The 17,518-nt window shown below is 36.4% G+C and overlaps 1 protein-coding gene across 3 annotated transcripts in view; it reads right to left on the bottom strand.

The window, feature by feature from the left end:
- The window catches only part of CSRNP3 (cysteine and serine rich nuclear protein 3), a 189,423-nt gene that overhangs the window by 60,900 nt on the left and 111,005 nt on the right, over positions 1-17,518 (bottom strand). For all 3 annotated transcript variants that reach the window (XM_077883087.1, XM_077883088.1, XM_077883089.1), the window contains one exon: positions 11,505-11,675. In XM_077883087.1, the coding sequence (XP_077739213.1) occupies positions 11,505-11,675 (171 nt within the window). The remainder of the gene's footprint in view (positions 1-11,504; positions 11,676-17,518) is intronic.

Here is a 17,518-nt window from a genome sequence, read left to right on the forward strand (position 1 = left end):
AAATACGATATAAATAACTCAAGCATAAAGGGTTTTCAGTAGCATATTATATTCAGAGGGAAGAAGGATTACCTGAAACTCATGCAAATTACCATACCTTGAAAACCAATCTATTTTCGCATTTTTCAAATGAAGAAGCAGGTTAAATGATTTAACTACAGTCAGAGCTGCTTGTAACAGAACTAAGACTATATTGGGGATCTTGTGGCTCCTTGGTTGTGGATTTTCCAATTATAACAAACTGAAGAAATTTGCAATAGAGTCTCATTTTCACAAATTCAACTGATGCATTAGGGAAAGAAAAATCACAGCAAACCTAAACATTTTTCTCTCACAATGGCTCCCAAACACAAGCAACTCCCTCGCTGAAGATCAACTAAAGAAACAATATCCTACCTTAACATCACAAGAGGGGAAAGGTCATGTGGGACTAGCTGTATATATAGCGTAACAGTGGATAGTGCATTTTATAAGCACAAGAAGCAATTTCTAACAATAATTTTTCTAAATGTCACTGTACATCCTAGAGCCTAACACCTGGGGGAGGATACAGCTCTCTACATTTTAGGATTTAGGCAATGGATGTGTGTGAAGGGATTTCGGGGAAACATTTGGCAATGTCACTTGGCTATCACTGTGGACAAGATGAAGACTCTCAATGAATATATTAAATTTAGTTCTACTTACTGACCTCATTTGGCCTGGAAGTTTCTAATGTGCTACAGGGCTCTTCAGCCTTTTCCTATTAGGAATACAATGCTAAGCAAAACAGGCACACAAATATAAACAAATATATAAAAATATACAAGTATAAACAAATATACTTAGGCACCTGCGTGGTTCAGTTGGTTGAGCATCTGACTCCTGATTTTGGCTCAGGTCATGATCTCAGAATCACAAGATTTGAGCTTCATGCTGAGCATGGAACCTCCTTGGGATTCTCTCTTTTCCTCTGCACCCCCACCCCCTACTTGTGCTTGCTTGCTCGTGCTCTCACGTGAATGTGTGCGTGCTCTCTCTCTCTCTCTCCTTGACTCTCAAAGAACCAAATCAAAACAAATACACTATAGAATAGTTCAAATTGCACTATGTACTGTGAAGGGAAAAAAAGGATGCTGAGAAAGTGAATGGTGGGATAATCTATAGACTTTGATCTCTAGCAAAAGGTATGTAGAACTTGTTAAAAATGATAAAATAATCCAAACTTCCAGAAAAAATATGTACTTACGATCCATATTTTTAAAAAAATATTTTATTTATGTATTCATGAGAAACACACAGAGAGAAGCAGAGACATAGAGGGAGAAGCAGGCCCCATGCAAGGAGCCTGATACGGGACTCGATTCCAGAACCGTGGGATCACGCCCTGAGCCCAAGGCTGATGCTCAACTGCTGGGCCACCAGGCATCCCTTACTATCCATATTTATGGATGTTAGTATTTTACCATATTTACTTCAGATTGCTAATTTAAAATATAGACAAAAGCGAGGAAGTATAGGTAAGCACCTACCACCCATTCTTACACTCTTCATCTCACAGGTACCGATCCTTACATTGCTGTGTATCATTCCTTCCTATACGTATTTTTACTTCTATAAAATATAGTATTGTTGTGTGTGTTTTCATTACTTAAGTGTATCACATAGAGTTTTGCAATTTGCATACGTCACTTGCATACGTCACAGTACGTACATGTAAACTTGGCTATTCAGTTCAATATGTTATTCGATTTATGATTATAGGAGCAAACTACAGTTATCCAATCCTATACTGATGCACAGTTAATCTTTCTTTTAACTTTCATTATGGGGTTTGCTAGGTGATTGAACTATCTGACACTCACACTGGCATTGTGGGAGTTCCTGCATCAACACATGCTTGTCAATATGTGATATTGTGAAACATTAAAATCTGATGATTTGATACATGTAATATGGTGTCTTCTTTCAATTTTAATTTCCCTTATTATTAACAGAACTGAACATCTGTTCAGAATTGTATTAGTTCTTTTTTCTGTGTCTTATCTATTCATGTTCTCTTTTTTTTTATTGCATTGGCTCTTCTTTATTTTTGTAGGAGTTCCTTTTATATTCAAATACTAATTTCTTATCAATTAGTGAATTGCAAATATTTTTCCAGTCTGCAGCTCATCTTTTTCTACAGCTTTTATAGTATAGTTTGTTTTTTTACTTTTTGGTTTTTGGTTCATTGGGGATTAATTTTCATGTATGGTATGAGGTATGGATCTAATTTTATCTCTTTCTTTTAGAGAGAGAGAGAGCACATGTGCTCAAGAGCTGGGGGGGAAAGGACAGAGGGGGAGGGAGAGAGAGAATCTTCAGCAAGCTCCCCTCTGAGCAAAGAGCCTGAAGAGGGGCTGGATCTCACAACCCTGAGATCATGACCTGAGCCAAAATCAAGAGTCAGATGCTCGACAGACTGAGCCACGCAGACAGACGCCCCACTAATTTTATCTTTTTTTAATGTGACTGGCCAGTTGTTAAAAGGTCATTTATTAGAACAATCTCTCCTTTTCCAACTCATCTTCAGTGTCCTCCGTCACATACCAAACTGCCATTTAAATGTGGGTTTGTTTCTAAGCTCTCTATTTATTCCATGTGCAGTCTGAGCTAATTTTATGTGTTTTAACTATTGTAGCATTTGAGGTATTGAAATCTCTAAAGGTCAGCATGCTTTCCTTTTTCCTTATTTCTTTTTCAAAATTTTACTTGGTCATTTTTTAAGCCCTTGACCCTTTCACAGGAATTTAAGGATAAGTTGGACCTACATGCTTTTAAAATGTATTATGTAAAATGTTAATTATATAAAAATATAGAGTAATATATATATTTTTTCAATCTCATTTTCTCTCTCTCACTCTTCTTTTTTTTTTTTTTTTTTTCTGGGTTATTTAAAAGTAACTCCAAGATAGCATTTTTCACTGTAAAATTTAATCTCTAAGAGATGAAATATACATCTCTAAGAGATGAGAATTTTGGGCCTGCCTTCCTTGGATGGGTGATCAGGGACAGCTCCAAGAAAGAGCTGATATTTAAGCTGAACCTGAAGTATAAAGCAACAGTCATGCAAAGACTGTCCCAGGCAGGACCTTAGGGCAAGAAGGGTTTGTTAGGTTACACTTAAAACTAATATTACACTGTATGTTAACTAATTAGAATCTAAATAAAAAAACATTAAAAAACAAACTGAGTCGGGACTCTTGCGTGGCTCAGCGGTTGAGCGTCTGCCTTCAGCTCAGGGCGTGATCCTGGGATCCTGGATCGAATCCCACATCGGGCTTCCTGCGGGCCCTGCTTCTCCCTCTGCCTATCTCTCTCTCTCTCTCTCTCTCTCTCTCACTCTCTCATGTCTCTCATGAATAAATGGATAAATCTTAAAAAAATAAAAAATAAAAACCTGACTCATGATCAGTGTGACTGAATTTTAGAGATGAAGGGAAGATTGAAAAGGGAAGTTGGGGAGGAATGCATGGGCTCAATCATGGGGCTGGATAGGGTTTTGGAGGCCTCAGTAATGAGAACATCCGAAAGCAACTTAAGGATTTAAGTAGGGAAGTGATGAGAGCCAATGTACTCCTGCAGAGAGATAACACTGAGGCTCCCACACGAGAGGAAGCAGAAAACAGCTGGAAGGCTCCTACAGGAGTCCAGGAGAGAGACAAAAGTCAGATGTCTTTGGGTGGCAACACAAATGGAGGTAAGTGGACAGATCAGAGGCATATTTATAGGACACATGACTGGGGGAGGAAAAACAAAGAAGGAAACAATAACAGAATTTTTGATCATCTGGAATAAAGAGCTAAGTCTGACGTTACCATTTATTAAGGCTAAATCTGAGGTCTTGATGCTGAATTTAAACCAAATCAAACAACAACTAAAGGAACTGTATTTATATAATGTTAGTGATCTGACTTGGTAATGCCTTTTTTTTCTTAGCCGAATCAAAGGATGGTGAAGGTGAAAGCAACTCGGACTCCCTCAAGTGTGTTATACAGCTACTGCATAAAGAGCTGCATGGCATCCAATTAAACAGTGATGTTTCTGCCTGGGAAAGCTATATATAAGCAAATGAAACCAGAAAGGTACATGTTAGGAATACATAATTACAGTCAGACCCTATTTAAAACACGGTTCACCATTACATGTATTTGGATATAATAACTGCTAAATCAAGAACCTGATATATCACAATGACACCCATCAAAATCATAAATTACAGAGTTAGCTTGTAAATTGGTATTTATTTCCACTAATGCCCATGCCCTTATAAAGTCCTACAATAAATGCATTATTTTTTTTCCTCTGTATGGTTTAGTTGTACTAAAAAAAAAAAAAAAAAAAAAAAAAAAAGACCACTCTTTACAAAGCTAACTGTTATTTATCAAGCCTTTAACAGTAATTGAACTTGCACCAGTCAGCACTGAGAAGAACACAAGCGTAAGCTCTGTAAATCTCCAGAAAAGATAAGGTGTGTGCACCAATAACTACCTTGTGAAACAGAATTTGGGCAGTGGTGGATACGTGCTTTAGTGCTATTAGGCTGTGAGTTTCTACGGAAGCTGAATCATGTCTCATTGACTTTTATATTTCTAGCTCCTACTACTTGTGCAGTGAATGGCAAACAGCACGTGTTTAATAAGCATCCATTCATTCAGCCATTTATGGAAATATTTATTAAGTGTTTACTAGAAGCTGGGCATACAAAGACCTATTTCCTGCCTTTGATGAGCTTATACTCATTCCTTCAAAACTCATTTTGAGTGCCCTGCTTAAAGGGAGAAGGACAGTTATTGAAGGCAGGGTCTACAATGATGAGAAGGAAAGGTCTGCTGAGGATGAGGTAGCAGGTGGAGTGACACGAGTCTGACACACTCTGCGCTGTGAAGTGGGAGAGAAAGCCGACTGGGGGCACCTAGCAGGATGGCAGTGAGGCAGTCCTGAGCAGCTGAGTCTGAAATGCACAGTGGGTTTTTTTTTTTTCCATTTTCTTTAAAACTTCTTTCAAGTTTTTAGATATTTGAATAAAAAGGGAATATGGAGTGAAGAATATAGGAAGAAAATGATTAAAAGCCCTGGCCTCCAAATTAAAAAACAAAACCCAAAAAACCCCAGAAATAATGGAGCACATGGTAAAAGGTAGGAAGATAGGTAAAAACAAGAGGTGGGGAAAACAAGATGAGGTAAAAAAAAGTGGTCGGGGAGGAAGGACATGGAAGGAAAAGGAGTTGTGGTCTGAGTTAGGAATACTGGAATGTGATATTTTGGTGGTAGAGCTGTTGCAGTTTGTAACAATACGCTGGGTAAGGCTGTGCACATGAGCAATTGAATGGAGTGGAGGTAAAGGACATAAATAGGATAGAAATAAAGACTTCAGAATAGAGGTGGTCAGGGAAACATGAGGCTAATGGTTCAGTGAGCCCTCACGTGGCTACTGACATGATGGTTTGGGGGGAAATCCTGGGATGGAAAGAAGACACAAAACCACAGTCAAAATTTGTGAATGTTGGCAAAATACCAAAAGATTCAGGTAAAGAGCAGAGTAAAATGAGAGACTTGGTAAAGTTTTCATGGAGAAAGAAATATTTGATGTGAATCTTAAAGCAGATGCAGAACTTCATAGACACTGGGAGGCAGAGAAGACATTTCAGCCCGAAGGATGGTCTCAGTAAGGCCAGAGGAGGCAGCAATGGTTAACCATCTCTGATTCATCATACCGGCTCTCTCAGATCTCTCAGATGAAATGATCTGAAAACAATTCCATTGCATTGGAATTGGACTTTACGGGGCATTCAAATGAGTATTTTCTAAATGGACCACTGACTCGTATCTATCATCCTCCACTCCAAATTATATCCCATATTCCCATTTCCCCAACCAATTAAATACCTGAAGATTCAACTGGCCATGTCTGGTGTTCAGATAGGGACACTGACCTAGTATAAGTACATCTGCAACCGGTTCCAGGTCTGATCTGACAAGGGCCATCCTAACTGGTCTTCAACGCAGGGGATGCAGACGATCTGGAAATCTCTTAATTGTACATTTTCTTGACTTACGCTGCTTACCTCTTCTTACTTGGTCTCAGATCTAACTTAAGATACTTTTTGATCCTCATTCTTAGAATCATATTATCACAGAACTGAAAAGAGATTTTGGGGGTCATGTGACCCCACCTCCTGCTTAATCAAAGACTTCCCTTAAAACTCCTGTGTTGGGTTCCTGCTTGAACATTCCTCCATGGTTTGAAAAATCAAAGGTTCAGAGGTAGATTGCTACGTTTATTTTTGGCATAGGAAGTTCCCAAAGTAAACCACAGTGCTGGGTAGACATGACCTGCCCCCGTGTATTTAAGTTGTATTTACCACTTGTATTCTATCATTTTGTCACATCTGAAAGCACCGACCTCAGAACCTGGAATATAAGATACACTCTATTCGTTGGAACTGAATCTAAATCTTCAGTGCATTTTAACTGCTTGTGTAAGAGAATAGGTATGTTTTAGTCAAACTTCCAGTACAAAGTTTCGTGGCAAAATCTGTTTTCTGTGGATTCTTGATCTCTAATCCCATTAAGAAATGTGCAGTCAGTGGGAGGGAAATGACATTGGAGAAACAGTCTGACTCGGTTGCACATGGTAGCATATTTTTGCCCTGTGTGGGGCTCAGAGAGGAAAGGGAGGGAAATAAAGAAAAGAAAGACGGAGGGAGGGAAACACAATCTTAGCCTTCGGGTAAATTAAGAATACATCTCTGAATGGTAATTTCTACTTTTAAAAAATGGTTACAATAATAGCTTCTAGTCACACAACAATTTTGGGATATCCAATGAACCCAAGAATGTGAAAGTGATTTGTCCATTAGAAAATAGTATCCCTCTTTATATAAGACATCTACTACCTGCTTCCACGTGCAGTTTAGAACTATCCTTTTACCTCTTGATATTTTTACTTCCTGAATTCTCTACACTTATTTGTAGAAACACTGTTTCAGGAAAAATAATGTGTTGCTTTTGGGGGGATGTTTCATCACACAGCTTCTCATTACTTGTGTGAAGCGCCAAGAACCTTGAGAGGGCAGGAAAAAAATCCTTCCTCTCTAGTAGCTTCACTGCAGCTTTCCTTTCGACAGTGCTCCAGTACAGGCTGATTGGCTATAGAACCACAGGGATTTGATGAAACAAAGCGTTCCACAGCAATACAGAATCCAGATGCTTCTATCTCAAGGGAAGTACAAGATATGACCTTGGTTGATCGTTGGTAAGCATGCTAGTTGCCTAGCAAAACTCAGAAGTCCGTGGAAAAAAGGCATAATTCCCTTATTGATTTATATTTTGAAGCTCTCACAATGTGATGCGCTGCAAATGGAGTATCCTTACAGAAAGCTTAGAATAGCATGGAATTTTTTACTAACACAGCTGCTGACACGTACCAAACAATCTTATCAATGCCTGTATCTGTAATGACAACAAAATGTTATGCTACACAATATGTCTATGCCTATAAAGCACTGAGAACGTGGGATATTTTTAATTTGAAAGATGAGCTCATGATGGGTGAGATTTAAATAACCACGTTTAAAAAAATCTCAATGTGAAACTAAATTTGGTTTCCTAATGCTACACAAATTTGATAAGTCATCAAAAATCCTTTACTCTAAGACAGGTTTTTTTTTTTTTTTTGAAAGTAGAGATAAATTCTAAAGAAACAGAATTCACCAATAATAACATTCCTAAAAATTTATATCCATAGATTCACATGCAGATAAGACCACTGCGGCTAAGTACATACTTTAATCAAGATGAAAAAAACCCCAAACATTTTCTAAAAACCTGTACATACATTTTTGAACAAGTGAATAATCCGAAATGCATTTCTAGAAACAAGAAACCCTTTCAACTACTCTTCTCACATCAGTTAACATCCACAGGTCTTTCACACAAAAAAATATTCTAGGTAGAATTTTTATCTCTTGATTCTGTGCTTTTCCCTCCCATTTTTTCTCCCTCTCCATAACATGAATACAGTGAACTAAGCAGACTATTTATTGAAAAGGGTACTTTTAAATTAAATTAATCATTTAATTATCTCTAAAAATTATGAAAAATCTGTCAGATTTCATTTAATACAGTTAAATCAGCAATTTAGTAAACTAACACATTGCCAACTACCACTGCTAATAAATGATGAGCTGACAGATTTTGAGAACTTCTTTATTTTTAATATGTATTTTAATTTTTTTAAGATTTTATTTTTAAGCAATCTCTATACCCAATGTGGGGCTTAAACTCACAACCCAAGATCAAGAGGCAGGCACTCACATTTTGATGACTTGTTGGATATCATAAAATATGTCTATTTTCTTTAATAAGAAAAATCATTTTGTTAGACATAACTTATAAAAGTTTTTACTAGTTAGCTGCAGTATTGCATGATTTAGCTGATTATGCCATTTCAAACTGCTGTCCACATACATAAACACAATTTGAACCAAAGTCATCATTTTAGTTTAAATTTAAAGCTTTTTTTTTGTTGTGGGAGACATAAAATATCAATAGAGATGAAAATTAATAAGTATAGAAATTCATCCATCTTTTTTTTAATACCTCAGAAAAATCAAATCATTATCAGTGCTTAGGCGGTTATAGCATTCCTCGCCTTTACACATACATCGGTTTTCCCTGATGGTATAGGTAAAATTTTATATTTGTTTTTCCTTAACATTATCTCATGAACATTTTACATAATTGTCATAAGGTCTTCAGAACTATCATGAAAATCAATTGTGTAAGTCACTATAACTTAATGGAGCATTTCCCTGCTCCTAAACATCTTATCTTTCTCTTCCCCACCAACAACCCCCATTTTTTTAACCCCCATTTTTGGTACTACCACTAATCACCAACATTTTCACTTCTGCAGTTTTTTTCTTGTTTTCGATGTTTCATCCTTTAGGTAAACTATCTGAAGTACAGATTTATGAATAATATTGTGGCTCTTGTATTAACCAAGTGCTTTGTAAATTTCACTGTCATTAGTCACAATGTACGTACATGGGATTTATACTGTGACTTTCACCGACACTCAGGTATTAGTAGTTTTTATTGGAGAGAAGAGCGCTAATTTCAGAGATGAAATTTCTGTGACTTCATACTAATGGAAGCCCATTAGTATTGTTTTAATCTGCATTGTTATTATTATTGTTAAATGCTTTAAAATGTTTGCTAATCATATTTCCTATTGTGTGGATCGTCTTTGGGGGTTATCTAAGAATTCATGTTTTTTATTAAATTAAATATAATAAATAGTATATTTAATATATCATAAATATTTTGCAATGTGACTTTGTTACTTCAAAGCTCAGATAATGATCCTACCAAAGACAAATAAGCGATATCCCCATAATTTGATTAAAAAAATTATTTAATCCGTCTGGAATGTATTTTGGCTTATGTTGTGAGATGTGTATCTAAATTACTTCTTTCTCAAACTCCAACACCACAACCATTTATTAAATATTTTTTCCTTTGTCATTGCTCTGTAGTGCTCTATTCTTATATATTAAACATATATAACATGTTGAGATTTTTCTATATTTTCCCAGATCTAGCACAGTATCAAAAAAGATAAATTATATCATTTTCTATTATGATTTGAGGTCTGGAATGACTTTTCAACCTTTAGCTTCTTTTTAAAAATAAACCTACATTCTCATTAGCTTATTTTCCCAAATAGATTTTTGTCATTCTATTGCCTTCTAAGAAAACGCAGCTGAGAACTTTATTGACATTATGCTTATATGTATAGATTAATGTGAAAGCTTTAATAATTATTTTTATACCCAGAAACATAACTTATCTCTTTACTAATTCATCTAATTCTTTTATAATTCACATTAAACACTTTAGAGATATGTCCAATATTATACACGTAAGGAGCAGCATGAGGTAATGGAAAAAAGCAAAGACTATGAAGTGAAACACACACATATACATATGTATCTAGGCTCAAATCGTGTGTGATCTTGGGCAAGGAGCTTAGCCTCTCTGAGCCTCAGGTATTTCCTCTTAAACTGAAGGTAATAGTACCTCCAGAACTGATAAAAAGAGTAGGTATAATGCATATAAAGCTTTTGGAGCATTTATGTAATAAATGTTAGCTATGATCATAATTTTCAATATAACATGTTCTTAGTACTTAGCATTTTACAAAGTTGTTTCATGTGTATTTCAAAGTTTTTTCATGTTTCATGTTTCATCTCACTTGCTCTGTTGATTCTCATGAAACTCCATCAGATGATCATGTTGTTGCTATTATCACTCTTCATATAAGACCAAATAGGTACACATGTATCTTCTTTTAAATCAAAAACACAAGCTCACCTCATATCATCATGACATATATAAATGTATTTGTAGATCTCCCACATTACACAATAACCATGTCCCTGAATATTTTATGTTTTCTTTATCTGCTATGATCATTGTAATTGCCCTTTCATTATATTTTCTATTAGTTTTGCCTGTTTAAAGGAATGCTTCTGATTTTAGTATGTTTGTTTCATACTCATCAGTTTTATTGAGATCCTTATTACCCTTTAAAACTATTGCTAATTCTTTTGGTTTTCTGGGTGGTCACATTTCCAAAATCAATCCTATGTTACAGAATCATATATTAATAAAATCAGCCACTTAATTGAAAAATGGAGAAACGTAGACTCGTTATCTACTATGGTATTAAGATATAGTAAAATCTTCTTGTGGGAAACATAAATTTAAGATCTTTTAGCTATTACTAATCTACTTCTTTTAGCTTGTGGATTGTATTACTTTAAGAATTTTTCTCATCAGTCCTGCAAAACTCATAATACCTTTCTTGACAGGAAAGGCTACCATTAGAGTGTGGCAGAAAAAGGAATCAATGAGAAGGCATACATCTCTTTTTTATCTTTGTGGGCTTTAAATATTATTCTTGAGGATAAAGGATAAAAGAATGAGCAGAAAGAAGTATCAACTGCATGCACTTGCATACTTGGAAGAGTTTCTCAGTTTCCTCGTCTCTTCATGCATGGTTGGCAAGCTCTTTCTCATCATAACCTTGACCTTCCACTCCCAAATACATCCATTTTCTTCCTCTTCCCCCCAATATGTTTTCAGCTATGAGAGGATACATTTTTGTGCCTAGACTTGTCTATCCCCATCTACTCTCAGTAGGATTCTTCCTTTAAAAATTATTAATAATAAAATACTATTTTTTCATTGAGTCAGTCGGTTAACACCATCAAATAATCCATTGCCAAAAGCAGTCCAAATAAATCTACTGATGCCTCAAAGATGTTTCATTTTTACTTAATCATGTTTTGTTTTTATATCAATTACAAAAACAAAACAGAACTAGTAATAAAGGTTTAAAAAAATGATCAAGATGACATTTATTTTCACTGCCACATTAGATGACAACCAGCTTCTGGTATGGTTTCAGTACTCACGGGGAAAATGATTAGAAGTGGATGGATTGACACTGTCCCCACTGTCAGCACTTTCACTGCTGGAAACTTCATCATCTGATTCCCGCACAGAGGAGCAGGGTGAGGAGCCGTCAACTTCTTCAAACTTCCTCTTTAAAATTCCACTCATAGCTGCGGCGCTGTCACATGTACCTGTAACAGGAACGGGAGCAACGAAGCATTGAAATATTTGACCGCTAGATGTGTAGCCAAGGTCTCCAGAGTCGTTTTTATGTGTGTGTGTGTGTGTGTGTGTGTGTGTGTGTTTAATATATGAGCTGAGCCTTTCCTTGAAAAGATCATTAAGCAGTTTTTTTAAAAATATTTTCAAATTAACAAAAACTAAATTAAATTAAATACGAGCAACTATTTGGTTACCAAAATGTGCTTTTTAAAAAGATGCAGTTCATTTTAGTGTAATGTCTCTATTCTTTTTTTTGTTGTTGTTGGCAAATTGAGAAAATCCACCTGAACCCATGAAATTCTGTAACGAAAAAAATGCCAATATTTCCTCAAAGTCCTAAATGTTTCTTGCCTTATACAAAATTCCTCTGAAAGAAACACAGATAAGTATGCAAAAACTTCATAGTCTGAGTTTTAAAAATGCAAGAACCTAATTAGCCGAACACAACAAAGCCTATGAAATCAGTTCTAAATTTTAGGGTGTTTCCATTTCAGTACTGCAATAAGATGAGATGTGTTCCCAGGACACCTGGTTACTGAAGCCCTTGCCACGGTTTCAGAAACCTCCTAAGGCTATTTACCTGAGAGATGGTGTTGAGTGGGAAGAGGGATGGGTGGGAGTGGTTTCTCCTAAATGCTTTCTTTAGGATGAATGGGCTTTCCTCTCTCCTTGGGCTGCCCTTTCTTCACCTTCCCCATTTACCTTGACGTATGCATAGTCAGCTAAAGAGCATAAACTTTCCTTGCAGTGTAAGGATATTTCGGGGAATTACCTATATATAAATTAGCTTAAATATATATATGTATATATATATGCACATGGTCTTACATTGCTAAATTAGGTTAACTTCCATCTCATTTATGTCAGCTGATTTTAACTCTCATTTGAGTTCGTGAAACCACTCTCTCGTTTTCCTGCCAGAGTGTAGCCATCAGTCCTGTTGACTGAGAGGAAGCAAGACTTAAAACTATTCTAGATACTGCCCTCAGATGTCTCTGAAATCGCCCCACCCTTCTCTGTGCAGATCACACAGCAAGCAGTCTGCCCCGGTCCTTCAGCTGAGCCAGCTCTCCAAGGTCTAATTCTGTAGTTTTTAAGTGGGCTACTTGGATTAGCAGCATCAGCATCACCTTGCGGGGAGGGGGGGGGGATTGTGAGAAACGCAAATTCTTGGGCCCCACTTCAGATCTACTGAATCAGAAACTCCCAGGAGGCAGTGCCTAGCACTCTGCATACTCAAATTGGAGGACCACTTGTCTCATTTCTAGTCTGCTCTTCAGCAGCTCCCTTCCTGGGCTCTTCCTTCCTTTGGGGTGTCCGCATACCAGCCCTAGAGTGACATAACTCCGTACTGAAAACCTGGCCAAAATCTCTTCTTTTGCCATCCCCTGTGTGATTTCTCATAAAATTAAATAGAGTACCAGATGTGTCATAAGTATTTATCATTAATTTCAATCTACTCATCTAAGTACATGTTGTGTAAGTGGTATGTATATGCTTGACTCCTTGAGTGGAGTAGATGATACAAAAGGGAGTAGAATACGTTACCTGCCCTCAAGGAGCAAATATCCACTACGCTCGTTTCATCCCACTGAGAGTACTCCCAAATTCATGTTCTACTGCCTTGTGTTACGAATCCACATCTTTTGCATGACTTATATTAACAATGCAGGTAACTGATAGCCATATGAAGATATTGCAATGTCCACTCTCTGAGAATAAAATCTCTATTCTGACTCTGATTTTTACCACTATTCAAATTAGCATATTATTTTCTCTATCTTAAAGAGTGTGAAATGCATAAAATGTTCATGCATATCTGAGCAGGGTAAGAGAAAAAAAAGATATTTTAAGTAAAGTTCTTGAAATAAAAGTAGGACAGGATATAAATTTTAAAATGGTTCACTTCAAACAAGATGCAAAGTAATTCATGAGGGAGAGACTCCAAGACACAAAGTAATACAAGATGGAAACCCATGTTTAAAAAGTACATTTTTATAATAAGATATTGCAACGAGAACAGTTAAAAACCATACCCTTAAGCTTTATTTCCCCATTCCATCACTCCCAGCATCCTTAGGAAAGGCAGATTTCTCAAGAACCAAGGACATTCAATTGGACCACAGAGAACCATGTTCCAATATTGTAAAAAGTGGTACTCAGTACTCTTCTTCTCAGGAATAGGAAGGGAAAGTTTTGGAGGGATGATAAGGAGAGTGAAAAATCTCTCTTTCTTTTTGTTATCACATTTGGGACTGGGAAGCAAGGAAGTTGCAGGTTAGATATAATTTCTGTCTTCATCTTTGAGATTGAAAGAGCCTGAGCTAGACACAGCTCAAAAGAAAGAAGGGACATCTGACCACTTAGTTTGGGATTAGTATGTAAGCTGGAAATCAAAAATTCAAATAATTACAGAGGGGCATAACCTTAACATATACCCATGATATTGGTTAAGTGCTGAATTTAACCAGTATTATTAAATGCAGCAAGCAAACATAGCACTTGTTTAGTTCCATTGCCTTTAAAAAGTACTTATGTGAGTGCAACAAAATGCCACAACAAATTATGAGAGTCAAACGACCCATTGTTTATAGGAATATAACCACTCATCTAAATCCAATGGTGGAGTGGTAAAAATGAGCATGTGGTTTTCTTCTTCTTTTTTTTTTTTTTTTTTTTTTTTTGTGGTTTTCTTCTACATCATCTACACTTCTCACTAGGGAGGAAAGAATACAAGAACTGGGGAAGGCCCTGTTAAGAAAGGAGTTGTATATACCTAGTTTGTTTGCATTATGTATTGGTTTTCCTAGAATTTCAGGATGACAGTATGTGGCTAGTTAGGTACAGATGCAAGTGAGTAGAATGAATGCCTGTCTTATGGCTGCCACAGCTCCTTAAATATACACTTATCATATTTTTGTTCCTAAAGATGAGACATAATGAAACTTCTTGGATATGAAGCCAATGAAAAAGTGGTCAACATTTCAAATTGGCTTTATATAGCATCAAAGCCCAGAGAACAGAAGATAAATCTGGACAGGCATTAATTTGTTCTAAATATGAGAAGCTGAAAGTCTAAGCCTCAATAACAGCCATTTTAACACAGCTACTGTTTTCCAATTCATGAAACATATGCTAGTCAAGAGCGTCACCATTTCTCATTTGGACTAGGACAAGAGCTTCCTAATTATTCTCTCCTATCTACTACTGTTTGCTTTCGATGTGTTTTCCAGGTTGCAAGCAGAATGATAAATCTAAAATGCAAATCTTATCATGTCAGTCTACAGCTTAAAACTCTTAAGTGGCTTTGGATTGTCTTAGGATGAGTTCAAAATCCTTAAAATGGCTTATAAAGTCCTTAGCAATCTACTTTGGCTAACCTTTTCAGCGTCATTTTGAGCCATTGCCTTGTCGTCACTATTTTAGCTCTCATAATCTTTCAGTTTCTCCAACCTGCCATTTCTCTCTGGCCTACAGGCCTTTTGATATACATTCCTTCCAATCTCCTTTTTAATTTATTTTCCCATAGCATTTACCACCTTCCAAATCCATGTTACTTATTTATATATTTGATGTTTATTGCTGACCATTTTCATCCCTTGCTAAGAGATACAAGGGCAGGGATCTTTGTCTTCTTTACTATTGTACCAATGGTCTAGAAACAGTACCTTATATATTATAGGTGCTCAATAGATATCTGTTGATGAATGAATGAAACCCTTCTATACTTTAATTACTTTATCAATGTCTGTTTACTCTGCTAGACTGAAAGCTCCACAAAATAAAAATCATGCTCATGCTCATCTCATTGACCAGTCTATCCCTCCTAACAAAATATCTGGCATTTTTGATTGAATGAGAATCAAAAGGAAAGATGAAATTGACCTCGAAACATCATACAATTTTTTTTTTTTTTTTTTTGCTTGCAAGTAACCCAAAAGCAAATTCTAGCTAACTTAAGCACACAGACATCTGTTGGAAAAATACTGAACTAGTTCATGCCATCTAAGATCGAGCTGAAATCCAAAATTAAAGAAAGGCAGGAATAAGGATAGCTTCTAGGATTATGACTGTAGATATTCCTTGATCTTTCCTCTACAGCACCACCATCACCGTCAGCAAGTTTGAGCCCAGCAACTTCTGGGTCTCACAGTTTAAAGTTTCAAGGGGTAAGAAACATTTTAGCCCATCTTGGGTTAGGGGTCAGCTCTTTGATCACTCAGCTGCATGGCCAGAAGGCAAAGAGCCACTCAATTAGGTACTACTCCAGAGAATCTCACTTGGAGGCCTGAATAAGTTCAGTTGCATTTCAAAGCCAATGTTCTCTCCTTGTCTAAGAGACACTGATTTATCGTCTTTTTTCATTTATTAGTATAGTCTATGAATTCTCCACTTGGACAGCATCCCCTTTCCCTGCACCCTCATGCCCTTTCTGTTGCCAAATTTAATTAATAACCACTTCATTATAAAACTCCAATAAGCATCTTGTGATCCTGGATAGCCACTATTCTTGACTAACATATACTATGGTTCTTAAATTTTTATTAGATGTAACCATTGATCAGAAGCCTCTGAGCACATTTAATGAAAAAGTAATAGAAAAGTAATGTTTTCAAATCTCTCTACAAACAAACAAAAAAACAACCAATGAACTACACTAGATGTTTTACGGTTATAAGTGCGTTTCTTTTGTTTCGTGTATTTCTGGAAAAAAATATCAGAAGCCAGAAGGATGCAGACTGAAGTAACTGGGAGAGCTTCGCTAAGAATGCCAAAACAAGAAGCTGGATAGAAATGTACATTTTAATGCATTTGGAAGAATGACTGAAACTAACTTTGGGTATTTGTTGGGATCTTGTTCATATCACTCTCTTCTGACAGTGTAAAAATCTCATAGATTTCATAGGTGGCTCATTGAGTTCTTATCACCCCACTTATATTCATCTAATGTTTAACCCCATTTTCTTCTTTTACTCTGTCCTTATTTAATAATGCTTTGCTCTGTATTGTAAGGAAATTATCACAGAAATATGCCTTAAGAATATCATCAATCTTCAAATTCTGAGGAGTGAGTTATCTGATTTGTAGAACCACTCTATGGCTACCAGGTTTAGCAAATAAAAATACAGAGCACCAGTTAAATTAGAATTTTAGATTAAAAAAATCACCTTCAAGATATATTTGTACTTATTATTTGTTGTTTATCTGAAATTCAAATGTAACTAGGCATCCTGCATCTTGCCTCTTGAGAAGAAAGAAGAATGACTATGAAATGAACAAAACCATCCAAATAAGAAATGCCACTTATCAACTGGAGCTACCAAACATGAATATTTCTGGGCTTTATCAATCAGATGAAACTCAGTAAGTAAAACTTGAAAGGTTATTAGGGTGAATCATGAGTTTATCAAACAAATGAAAAAAGGTGGGGAGGTTGGTAGTGGTTAATAGGTTAAGAACAGGCTTGGCCTATCACTGGTGCAGGAAGAAGGAATTTAAAAGGAAGTAATTCTGGCATGGCAAGAATTTCCTTCTATGAGAACGAGGAGGTCTTTTAGTGAAATGCTGTCTCTTCTCTGGCCAGGTGGAAAAAAAAAAAAAAAAAAAAAGAGTGGTGAGCTCTGAGTTCCCAGTTCATCTGACCTGGTAGGCCCTTATTCCATGGAAGCTGCTGAGACCATAAGCCTTACATGGTATCCTCTGAGGTAAAAAAGGGCTGCATCTGGAATCCCAACGTTCACTTTCTCCCTGGGGCCTGGGTTTATCCTTCGCATTACTTCCCTGCTAGTTTTGTAGTTAACCCAAGTGAGGC

This window comes from Canis aureus, chromosome 34 (genome assembly GCF_053574225.1).
Source record: "Canis aureus isolate CA01 chromosome 34, VMU_Caureus_v.1.0, whole genome shotgun sequence".
NCBI lineage: Eukaryota > Metazoa > Chordata > Mammalia > Carnivora > Canidae > Canis > Canis aureus.